Raw genomic sequence first — 12560 nt, 5'->3', positions numbered from 1 at the left:
CGGGACATTGCATGGCCCACGCATGGAAATGATGTGCGTACGTTTTACCGATGCATTTTTCAACACGACATTTTATATATACAATATATGTTTTTCTTTAATGTATCAATTATTTACGAGTATACGTAATTGATTAAATTTCCCTCAAACCCAATTTTCTCGTTCTTTTCTCTCACAGCTGCGCGACGTATTTCGCATGAGCGAAGAATACACGGCAAACAAATAAATAATTAAACGCCTCCGCATGAACGGAACGAATTTTCACCGCTGAATTTTCCCCGACGAGGTCCGTTTTACGTATCCCAGATGAATACAATTGCAAATTTGTTTCGTCGGTTCTCCGTCGGCCGAGTTCGCCGTCGCGTCTCACGCATTTTCAACGTTTCACGAAGCGGCGAGGCGTCCCGCGCGAAGTCCGTCAAGATTTAATGGACCCGGCCGGGTGTCACCTCGGGGCGACGTTTCATTTTCGAGCGGGCTCACGCGGGGCCGATTCGATCGGCACGCGGACGTGATTTTACAACGTTAACCCGCCGCTTTCGTGATCTCGATGTAATTTCGCAGATTTCCCCTTCGAGTCGCGTTTACCTTGCGCGTTTGCCTCCGGCCTATTTCCCTGGGAGGCTCATTACTTCTCTTAAGCCCGCGATGCCCTCGGCCGTCGGTCTCGTAAACACCGCGTCTCCGGATTACCGGGACAATTTCGGTGCTTAAGCGCGACCGAATGTCACACCGCGAGCGTCGGATACACGAAGAGCGACGAACCCCAGCAACAGATCGCTATTAACGATCGCGTACGACACCGCCGTGCGAAGACCGCGTCGCGCGATCGAAAGACGACGATCGTACAGGCTCGAGTCGGAAGATACCCTTTCTCACTCATTAAAGAAGAAAATATCGGAGAAATTCAAGAAGAAACGCTTTCCCTTCGACATCGTCCTTCGTTTCCTCCGTCCGGTTTGTCCTTCGCGAATATTCCGCAACCTTTTACAACGTAGCGCGCGACGCGCGACGGTTTTACCGCGGCTTTTTGCCTCCGGAACCGAAGGACGAGGCGGCCGTTGCAATAATCGAACGAAGGGCGAAACGATTGCTCATCCGGAGGCAATATTGCGATATCGCGGCCCTAATTGCGTCCGACCGATTTATCGCTCGCGTACGTATTTTGCGTCGCCACGCAGCACCGCAGCGGAAATGCAGCTGGTTGCGGATTAATTTGCCCAACCCCTCGACCCAACCCTTTGCCGGCTTCCTCCGGCTCGGCCCTCGATCGCGGGAGCCCGACATTTCAGATGGGATTCGGTTAACGTGCGGCTCACGGAGGTAATGGACAGATGCCTGACCTGAAAGCGCTCGCGAGTCGTCCCGGCCGCGTAATTACGCTCCTCCAAGTCCACTTTGCGTCGTTTATCCGGCAGATCATAGCGGATACTTTTCCGAGCGTGCTGCAAAACTCAACGTCGCGTCTCGCGCCTCTGTGCCACTTAAGTCCTCCACCGCACATTAACAATACATTAGCAATACTGAGATAAGTATGGTGCCGGGATTAATCAGTAATTACGGTCCGTATTAGAATGAAGCCCGCTTCTTACATTATTTCGGAAATAATTCATCGTCGCACGCGATAGATAAATAATACGTAACTTATAATTTAACGTATAACAAACATATTAGAACACTTTTTGCACGCCACACCTTTCACGTGTCAAACGTATCGACATCATTTCTCGCTTGTTGCCGCTCCCGTCGTTAAAAATGTCGTAATCATCGCGCTGTAACGGTTGGATTCACTAATTGTGATCGATATAACGGTTATTATTGTTCCTCAAGAACGTTTAGGGGAACGCCAAATATAGTCGCGACCGATCACGGCCAGCCTCTGCATGGGATACGTGTTTAAACTCAAGCGCACTTCTCGAGCGGTTCTCGAAAAGTTGAGAAGTTTCGGCGCCGGAAATTTCCGACACCGTTAACGGCGTGTTCGCGCAACATTTTAACAAACGAGCTGACGGCGAAACAGCTCTTCTCGGCCCGGCTTTGAATCTGGATAATGAACTTCTCGAAATCCCCTTTGCCTTCCGTGAGCGCGCGCGCGCGCGTATATTTGGCGTTTATTTCCACATTCCGCTGGGCGTACGTTGATTAGCCTCTGATTCGTCGTGAAAATTCCGGATTCGCGAGAGCTCACTTTCACAGAGGAGAGAGGAGAGACACGAGAGCTCGGCATTAACTCTTGACCCTTCGATTGCCCGCAGATGATCGCGCCGTCTCGCCGACGCTCGCGTCGACGGGTCGCGTCGTCCTAAACATCCCGGGGCTCGAGGTGTGCGATGACTCGTGCGGGACCGACGGAATCGTGGAAAGAATCCGGCGGGAAGTCGCAAATGGCCGAAGATCGATACTGCGACGCGAAACACCGTGAAAATTCCCGAGGAGATCGGGGGAGCCAGGTTCGCGAGCGAGCGGTGAACGGCGAGCGGCACCCGGTCGACCTTCCGCGAGATCGATGCTTGTAGACTTCGAGGCGCACCGCGGCATCTCGGTCCCTAGGAACGTGCCATCAAGAGCGGAGAAAACCCGCGGAGATAACGACGAGGACGATGACAGCCGCCTGAGCAGCGGCCGGCGTCAGCATTCGCGCGGAACACCACGAGGACAGCAGCCCGCAAAAATGAGCTTCTTCAACTCCCTGCAGGAGTACGTGACTAACAGCGTGAAGAGGTTCTCGTTCAGCCGCGAGGACTCGGCCACCAGCGGGACCGGAAGGAGCAGCTCCACCGGAAGCGTCACCTCGACCACCAACACCGGCGCCACAGTTTCCCAGCAAGCCACGCCGCACGGCTTCCCCAAGGTACGGTGATTAACGGTAAACGTACCGTAGACTGGGAGACCTATTTAGTTGACTCCATCGAAACGCTTGTTTGGACACGGGCAAACAGATGTTTCGGTTTATAAGATTTCAAATTTACCACTCCGAAACGAAAACGAAAAAGGTTTGATTCGCGGAGCCGAATTATGGCAGCCAAAAATACATTTGTTTGCCCGTATACGAAGCGAGCATTTTTTGTTTGGATTAACTAAATGGGTTTCCCAATGTAACGCGCGGGCCATTACGACGGCGTTATATTCCATGAAAATTTCATCCATTTTTTTTATTTCCCGACAAATTTGTCATCCTCGTCGGGTGACGCGTGGAAACTACACACACGGCGGGGGACTTGGACGTGCGCGCTTACGAGACCGTGAATGTTGAATGGAAGATTGACGCACGAGAGAAAGGCCGTACGGGAGGCGAACGGGGAGTTGTGTGCGCGCGGCAAATAGTAACTTTTATTAAACGACTTTTATAAACTTTTTTATTAAAACGAAAAAAAATAGAGGAAAAAGAGGATCGGAGGACTAATCGCGTTACATTGATCGACTACACACTTAAACACGGACAGTTCCCAGATAACCGGTGCGCCATTGAGAGGCAGGAAGCTCGTGTGATTAATGCGACTCGTAATGTGTCTCGTTGTTTAATTAGATCACATACACATACATCGGTCATACCAGTTCGATAATCGGAGGTGGTAGTTTCGCGAACGTTCGAGGCGACATTTGTCTTTCACCCGTGCGGGTCGAGCGAACCGATTAATCGGGCACGCAAATTTACGTGAGTAAAATAGCAAACGCGATAAATTACGGCCGCCCGGCTCTAACCGAAGGTCTAATTGCGCGAAGCCAAGATTAACTCCTTGCAAGCGGCGCGAAATCGGCCAAAGGACGGCCGTATTTTCTCTTGATTAAAGAACAGCGAGAAAGGCGACTTTTAAAGAGGACGTGTCACGCCGCGAAAGGTGAATACGGCCGGTGTCGCGCGTTGTCTGTAAAAGAAAAAAATCGACCTATCGATTGCGCGTCGGAGCCGGCGTAATTAGCCGCCTGTTACATCGGTGCTAATTCGCGTGAATATGAAAAATTCACCACCTCGTGCGACGTCCCTTCTCCCCTCCCCCGCGGCGTCACGAATTTATATCCGACCGGCTGTTGTTGTTATTTGTCGTTCGTTGAGAGCGCGAAACGTCAAATTCGGCGGGAAGTTCTAACGATAAATTATCAATGATGACTTGGCGATTCTAATCGAAATTTGTTAAACGTGATGCATCAACGATGAGCGCGCGTCGTTCTAAATTAGGCGCCGTTCTAATTAACAAGTGACAAGCATTATTACGTTAAACAAATCAAGGCCGATGTTATCAGCGATGCATCACTCCGCGCGGGATACGCGTAATAACGTTGCAATTTTCCCTGATCGAATAAACATCATCTCCGTCTGAAATGCATATTTATTCATTCTCGCGTCGACACGTAAAAATGGCCTGTCGATACGAACGAAAGGTGCGCTTTTCTCCCCCATGAAAAACAATGTATTTATTGGCATCGGCCTGCACGAGTGAAAACGTATATTAAATTACATGTAGAAACGGGCGGCCCCGCATACGCTGTGCAAATAGAAAAATCCTACTTCCTTCAATTTCCACAACCGATTGCCTTCTTATTATATGACACAGACAATCGTTTCTCGCTTCCTTTGATCCGCTCGTTAATTTATCAAATAGCAGTATTGTCGATGGCAGAAAGATCGCAACATTTTTCTCCCAACGAGCCTCGGGGCGCATTCGTTACCCGTCAAGTAAAGTAATAAATCTTCTGCTTCAATTATTAAACAATAAATTCCTTTATTGAGTACAAATGCATTCGCGAGACTCGTCGGGGGAAAAAATGTCGCAGCTTCCCGGCTACTGACTGCGTGCCTCATTTGAATATTATAGAACTCGCCAATTAATTTATTCGCATATGCACGTTACGATTAGTACTATCATTATTAATGTTATTCTTGTTATTATTATTGTTATTATTTATGCTATACATCGAATTATGCCCGGGACCGAGCGTTGAAACGATTAATAAATTAATTCGGGGCGCCTGTTCGCCAATTCGCGAGTCCGGGTCCTCCGGCTCCGATCGCGCCCGGTATTCTTTTCCAGCCGACCACTTGGCGATCGTCGTCGCCGTCGTTTCTCGTCGACGCGTCGAGACGCGTCTCTCAGACGTTCCGCTTCTTTTCTTTTCAGGTCGTGCCGCCGCCAGGAACCGTCACGTCGTCGCACACGCGCTCGCTCTCGGCACGTAGACGCACCCTCGAGTGCACTTCCGCCCCGGGACTGACGGTGCATCCTGCGTCAGGAAGCGGCGCCACGTCGCCGAGAAGAGTCGGCTCCTTTCGCCGTAGCGGCGGATCCGACGATCGACCGCCTCTTCCGTCGTTCTGCCGTCGCAGACCGTCTTGGCAGGAGTTTGACGTACAGGCCACTTCCGGGTAAGTAGCTCGGTAACGAGCGCGCGTCTCACTGGAGAGCAGTCACACACTTCCGGTCTTCCGCCGCGAACGTCCCAGATACACGTAAAGTACGAGGCACCACTTACGGTCCGATGGAAAACAATTCACCGAGACGACTCGGTTCTTTCTCGAAAAAAGAAAGATAAGAAAAGGAAAGAAAATCGTTGGAGAGAGATTGCGGTTAATAACGTGACGGTGATAATAACCTTGACACCGTTGATTATCGCGATAATTACCACTGTTTATAAGAACTTTATTGAAGATTGAATTAGTAAAGATACAGTAAATAAATGTCGCTCGAGATATTTTTCCTTTCATTGGTCATTGAAGCAATTTTTTAGGTATACCTTATTTAATTAATTACATCTTATACGTAACCGATAAGTTATGGACATAATTGTAATATAATAACAATTATTATTATATATTTTATTGTAATTATATTATAATTATATTATTATATTATTATAATTATTGCAGAATAATAATTATTATTATTACAAAACGCGGCAGTGTTATGATGCCGGTCGTTAGTGATCAGCAGGACGTTCAACGTACACAGTAAAAAATGTTGTGTTAACATTAACATGAAGAATGTGTTGAAAAGTATACGAATATAATGTTAAATTAACATATTTACCTTGTCAACGTATGTTGACAGGTTAATAGTTTTTGACACGCTCCTCACCTTAAAATAACAAAATTTCAGTGGGCCTTAACACAAAATTGTTTACTGTGTTATTAAAGTGCGCACGGTGAATTTGATATTTTCGCACACGCGTCAGCAAATATCGCACATATTCGTACGGCACGTTCCACGTCTGATCCGATTATTCGGAAAGTAGCTTAAGCCAAGTTACAAAACGCGGTGGCGTTGAATTTACGATAACGACGTACCACCGATACGATCTGCCGTTTTAATAACGTTCCCCGGGCACACGAGGTGTACCGAAGACAAATGCGGCGATCCACGCGATTCACCGCGGCGCGAATTATCAAGATTCACGGGACATTTTTACAAACGAGGTATGCGAAGCACCTCGTCGCGGTGGATTCACGAGAAGCTCTTTCGCTCGTTCTCGCCGGGACGGAAGGACGGCGCGTGTTTCGTCGCGCCTGCTCGAGCGAATCATTTCGTTTGATCGCCCCGTCGCGAATCTTCACAGCTGAATACTCGCCGGATGCTGCTCTCGACGCAGTCTCGAGTCGCATTCAATATCGGATTCCCATTAAGACACCGGCCATTCAGCGCTTTAATCCGGTTATGACGGCGTTGCGCGCTCAACTTTCCAGTTAACTACGTCCTCGTCGGTCGCGCCGTTCGGAGGATGGCTAATCGGTCGGTTGGTTGCGCGAAACTTTTCGAACGCTTTCTTCCGGGCTGCATTATTATAATAACGTAAAAGTATAGATAGGAAGGCCTCAGTGAAAAGATCGATTCGATCGACTGTCCGAATCACACGGCTCAGGCGCCATTTCGTCGGACGAAAAGTGGCTAAAAGTTTACGACGATGTGCCGGCAAGATATAATAGGCAAATCCCTGCCGGAGTTTTGCGCGTGAAATGCGAATGTGCTTTTAACAAGACCGACTTTCCACCGAATCAGTTCGTTGCATATGCATAAGCACGCGACCGGCCATCCAATGCGAATTGTTAATCTCTCCTTTTTAAGTTCGCCCCCCCCCTCCTTTCTCTCTCTCTCTCTCTCTCCTTTCTTTTCTTCCTTCCCTTTCCCTATTTCTAGGGACGAGCGCTTTTGCCGACATGGGTGGTTTTCTCTCGCGCGACATTTCCATGCGCGGTAAATCTGCAGAGCTCCATGAGGGAACGGGATTGCAACGGTGAACGCGAGCAGGCCGCGGGATCTCAATTGCAACGTGCTCTCTGTAAACCGATAGTCGCGCGGCGGGCCCCGATAGCATTTACATGCGGGAACAATAAACAATAATATCGCTTTTGTATACCGTTTCAAAATGTACTGTTTTGTTTAAAGAGCCGCATGAAAAATGGCGAGGTCGGCGCGATATGAAAGGCTTTATCTGGCCGACCTATTTTCCAAAGCAAACACACGCAACCATTATCTGTCTCCGTAGATATTTTATATATATATATGCATAAGTATATTTTACATATTTTATGCAAAAATACGCGCGTATACGGAAATATTTAATGTTCAATGTTACGAGAGGTTTGATATTTAATTCAGAAAACGATTACGATTGAAATATTTAACCCAACGGAGCCGCGCGTTGCTTCGTAACGTCGCGCAATAAAACGCGGCCGTCTTCGCGTAAGATGAAATATTCATGAGAATTAGCGAACGCGGCGCGTATAGGTTGCGCGGATGAATGATCAACGACGATTACGCGAGAAGCGCCGGCATTTTTACGACCGACGGGAATAATAACGCGTCTCGGCGTCTCCCGCTGTTTCTTTGAACTTTAATACGAACTTTCCCGACCCCCCGCGTAACGCAGTCGCATAAAGTTGACGTACGCTCGCGTACTCCCGCGCGAGAGTTTCCGATGTGCGCGACCGTCACGTACACATATTTTCCGCCGGGAGTCTTCCGCTTCGCGTGTCACGGCGGAGCGCGCACCGCGAAAATAACCGGGACGATTTATTCGCGGCGAGTGTGAAAAATCGCGATCGTGTGTCATCTAACGAGAGAGAGAGAGAGAGCTTATACGCCGGCGTTCGCCGCCGGGAAGAGCTTACGTCCGATTTCGTTCGTGTTGCCGTGATGAATCGTCGGTAAAACCGCGGCGAGTGGCCGATGTCAAACGCCCCGACAATCGTAAAACAGCCGCGCATTTCGGTCGCGCAACGACCTCCGGTCGTTAAACTTGATTGATATTCGGGACTTTTGATTCATGACGAATCGCGTGAAACGTCCCGCGCGGAGCAAATATGCCGTGCGAATCGCACGGTTGGAGAATAACGCGTCACTTGTTACGCCGCTACCGCTACCGCAAGTTATTGTTTTCCGGTAACGACTTGGTGACGCCACTGTTACTTCTTTTCGTTAGTAATGGCGGCGATAACGCGGTTACATTTTTCCCGGACAACGGTGACGAATGCCATCGTTATTTTTATCGTCGTTTCGCGTAGAATGCGCGAAACCGTACAGCTATCGATACAGCTAAAACAGCCGTGGCTGCATTTTTACTTTTTCATCAGCTGTCTCAACGTCTCCCCGGCGAAGGAATATTTGCAACTGAATAGCTGCAATGAAGATTGGCAGAACGTTATATTAGCCACATCTTTGCTGCCGCGGCGGATATAACCGGACTGTGTTACTCGGGTCGTTTTGATCGTCCGGGTCGACGCTTAGAAAAAACGTAACTGTGGTAAACACGGTGGGTACAGAAGCGTAGTTCGAAATCCGACACACATTTGTTTCCATCACGACCCGACTGGATGAAATCCGCGGCGGGATTTAATGCGACCCGCCGCGCGCGAGATCGCGGTATACGCGCGGCATGAAACGACTGTTTAAATAACGCGAGCGAAATAAGATCGGCGAGCAACGGATACAACGATGTCGCCGTGCGGAGCTATCCGCGGAAATTAAAATGGCTCATATGGCTGCGCGCGCGTCATAAAACGCCCCGGCGTCACAAGCGGCCGCGAAAGAGAGTAAAGGAACTGTCTCTTTCCCGGGGACAGTTTTCCGATTTCATTTAGTTTCCAAATAGTTCCCTTTCGCCCGTCAAAGCGTTTCGTCGCGGCCGGTCGCTTCGAATCTAATTGGTCCAAATGATCTCTCATTTCCTTCGTTTTTTTCTTTCTCTTGCAAAGTCACGTGCTTTAATTATTCTGCCCACTTGCACCGTGAATGTCCGGTGCGTCGATAGTGTACCGGGTCGAGTTACAAAGGACGAGTTCTCTTCGTGTAACAGAGTAGAGAGAGAGAGAGAGAGATCGAGATCGAATTTATCTGCTTGAATAAATGTTTTCCGGCGGGAGCGTCAACATGGAAACAAACCTTTTCCTCGTGTTTGCGCGCGCGCGCGATAAAAAATTTCGGCGATTTTTTCCGCGCGATTTTCACAGGCAACCTGTCTCCCGCTGTTTGTCCCAAATCCCAGAACTATCCCTTCCATCAAAGGGAAGGGACGTATCGAGGCCCGGCCATTCTGTGACCTCAATTCGCTGGGCGGATTCGCCGGCAGCGCGTAATCAAAGGCCGCCAACCTTTCAGCATGACATCCTTTATACAAGCGTTCTCGAGGCCGGGGATCCCGCGAAACTGACTTTAGATCAACAAAAGCCGCTCGCCATTCGCCGAAATCCAGAACGCGCTTGTCCTACAGACGCGATGCCCGTCTTCGTATCCATGTGTAACAGTGATTCGCCGATCGGTCCTTCCGTTGGAAGGGAATCCCCGATAATATACACCCCGGTGGGGCCCAACGTGGAAATGAACAATGCGATTCGGCAACGCGATCCCATCGAGCGTCTCTTAACTACGTTTAGTCAAACTGACTATACGGACAGCAAGAAGATTTGTTACGAGTATGAATTGTTATTTGTTGGATATATGCACGCAAAGAGCGCACTAACGACAGTCGCTGGATATCGTCGTTGATTAAGGAGCAACGATATGGCAAAGGCGACGTTCCGCTAGTTACCTCCCGGCTGAGCCTTAACGCGAGGATCACCCGTCGTGCTGAATAAAATGACGTCCCACGGCGAGACAAGCCGGCACGGGGAGAACGAAGTTAGACACAGCAGGTGTAACTTAATCAGCGTTGACGACGCTGACGAGGGGCACGAGTGGAGGGAAATAAACAATGGAAAGTTCATTACTTCGTAATGGAGGACGACATTGGTCCCACTTCTGCGATACAACGTTATTGCGCTCCGTGCTTACTCGGGCAACGCCGTCCCCCTTTGCTTTGCGGAATACGGGAGTGCTCGAGCAGTCGTGCGTTGTAGATCGCGCGGGGATCGTCTCGAGGGTTCGCCGTCGGTGACGTGTTTCCTCGCTCTCCGCGTTTGACACCTCAACCGCGAGAATCCAATCCGGAATGGCCGATATCGTCGAGGCGAGAGCCGACCAGTTGGAGCACTCGGAATTCTCGCCATTAATTTCAGTTTCTCCGGGATCTCGTCGGGATCCTTATCCAGTCCCGCGTGCGGTTTACAGCTGACGTTTATTGCACGACGTATATCCCCCGACGACGACCGTAATCTTTCGCGAGTCGCGCGAAACGCGAAGATTTCCCGCGTATGTCGGATCGCGCGGCGGAACGGGCGGAATCTTAATGAGAAAAGCATCGCGTCGCGACAATCGAGACAAGCGAGATCGATATCCGTCGGGCGCAATGAGCACGCGAACGTTACGGCGAACCGCGCGGCCCCACGTGTGGTCGTAACGCGCCGACTTGTGTAAAATAGATTTACTTATTTATTTATCCAAGCGGGAAAATTACCCTTCTGTGTGATAATTACTTGGGTCGGGCAAACATTTTATTTGGATAATTTACTTGGAATGTATTACTTGAGATCCAAATAAACACTTGCTTATGAGGATTGTAGTAATTGTTCACTTGAATTCAGTTTTTCTCCTTCTGTGTAGGTATTAGTTGACTTGCGGATTATTGCTGCGTTTTGTACAGATTTGACTTCGACACTTCGTGAAGACAAATTTGAGAAGAAAACATAACGATCACAATAATATCAAATCCACGGGCGCTTGAACTGTGACATTTCTCATCGTCGACGCATCGACCGGAAGGAATCCTCGATACTCTTCCGCTGGATCGGATATCCGTGTTCTCGTTCTCAATGTATATTTAATGATAAATGCTTCCTGAGAGGTAGGATTTTCCGGGATCGCCGTTTCCGCAGAAGATTCTCCAAATATCGTTGGGGACGCGTGCATAGATCGTAAGACCCGCGGAAAATCAGATTTATGCTCGGAGCGTTCGCCTACCGCTCGGAAAAATTCGAACAAACGCGTCCGGGAAGAAACGGACATTGGATGAGCCCGAGCGAATTCCGACGGAACAGATGAGGCCGCACTAATCAGGATATTTTCCTCCGACGCTATCGTACCGCCGCGTCGCGACGTCTTACAAAGGGAATATGCGCTCGGGGATAAATAAATCTGCTTGTTATTGCAGAGAAGTCGTTCTTCGGCCACGTTTGTCTGGCTTTTTCTTCGCAAAGGAGGACCTTCCCTCGAGGGACGTTACGGGAAATAAAGCGGCGCGCTCCTATCGAGTTTTCTTTTTGTTTCCCTTTTTTTCCTTACGCAGAGTCCGAACCGATGTGCCATCTAAATAGAAGTTTTCTGGAGGAAAAAAGGGGAGAGTGAGAGAGAGAGAAACTTTGGAACTCTTCACTAAAATATATCGTGCTCGAATAGATAGGCTCCGACGGTAAATCATTTCGCCAAAATTGTGCGAAACAAGATATTGATATGTAGAATTTGTTATATGCGTTAACATTCGTCCATTCGCCGAAACTTCTCCATTTAATTACATCGCATTGTAAAGAATTTCTTAAAACTCTTTAATAACCATAAATTTCAGCTCTTCTCGCTTGGAGTAAAGAATAATAGAAAGTAACGAGTGAAGAAAGAGAGAAAGAGAGAGAGAGAGAGGGGAAGCTTACGAGAGAGCTTACGAGAGAACATTATGGGATTTCCCGGAGACCACTGTGTACTCGCACGTGCGACAGAAAATTTTCAAAAATACCCCGGACGTCGTTTCAGTTTATTTTACCGATCATCCGCACCACATTTTCGCGCAACGCGAGGGGATATTCGAGGAAGGAGGAAGGGGACAAAATCAATTTAGCCGAAATTCGCTGTCGAAGGAAACAAAATTTCGTCACGTCGTACTTCGCCGACAGCATGGCCCTTCCGCGCGAGAGCCCTTTGTTAAAGCGGTGGGATTTCGAGGACGAGGACGGGACGTAGATTGCAAATTTGCAGGAGCTCTCCGACGCGCGATCGCAAATGTTTTTCTGCACGGCGAGGTCTAAGCTGGCGCTTAACGCTTTTCTATCCGCCGTTCGATCGTAAACAAGCCTGTAAACGTCTCCGCAAGAGATCGGGCTTTATCTAATTGTGCTCGAACGCACGTCTATCGATTCGTTCGAGAGCGCGCAGGTGCGCGTAGATCCGTGTTACATGCGCGCCTCTCGACAACGATTATCGGCGAAA

At 49.0% G+C, this 12560-nt stretch overlaps 1 protein-coding gene across 2 annotated transcripts in view; it reads left to right on the top strand.

The window, feature by feature from the left end:
- The window catches only part of LOC106749508 (BAI1-associated protein 3), a 92873-nt gene that overhangs the window by 35743 nt on the left and 44570 nt on the right, over positions 1-12560 (top strand). For both annotated transcript variants that reach the window (XM_014629015.1, XM_014629014.1), the window contains exons 2-3: positions 2256-2851; positions 5118-5362. In XM_014629015.1, coding sequence (XP_014484501.1) covers positions 2507-2851; positions 5118-5362 — 590 coding nt within the window. In that variant the 5' untranslated portion in view covers positions 2256-2506. The remainder of the gene's footprint in view (positions 1-2255; positions 2852-5117; positions 5363-12560) is intronic.

Source organism: Dinoponera quadriceps, unplaced genomic scaffold (assembly GCF_001313825.1).
Source record: "Dinoponera quadriceps isolate SergipeBrazil2010 unplaced genomic scaffold, ASM131382v1 scaffold3162, whole genome shotgun sequence".
Taxonomy (NCBI): Eukaryota; Metazoa; Arthropoda; class Insecta; order Hymenoptera; family Formicidae; genus Dinoponera; species Dinoponera quadriceps.
The sequence above is the reverse complement of the archived record's forward strand: the minus strand, read 5'-3'. Positions and strand labels throughout refer to the sequence as shown.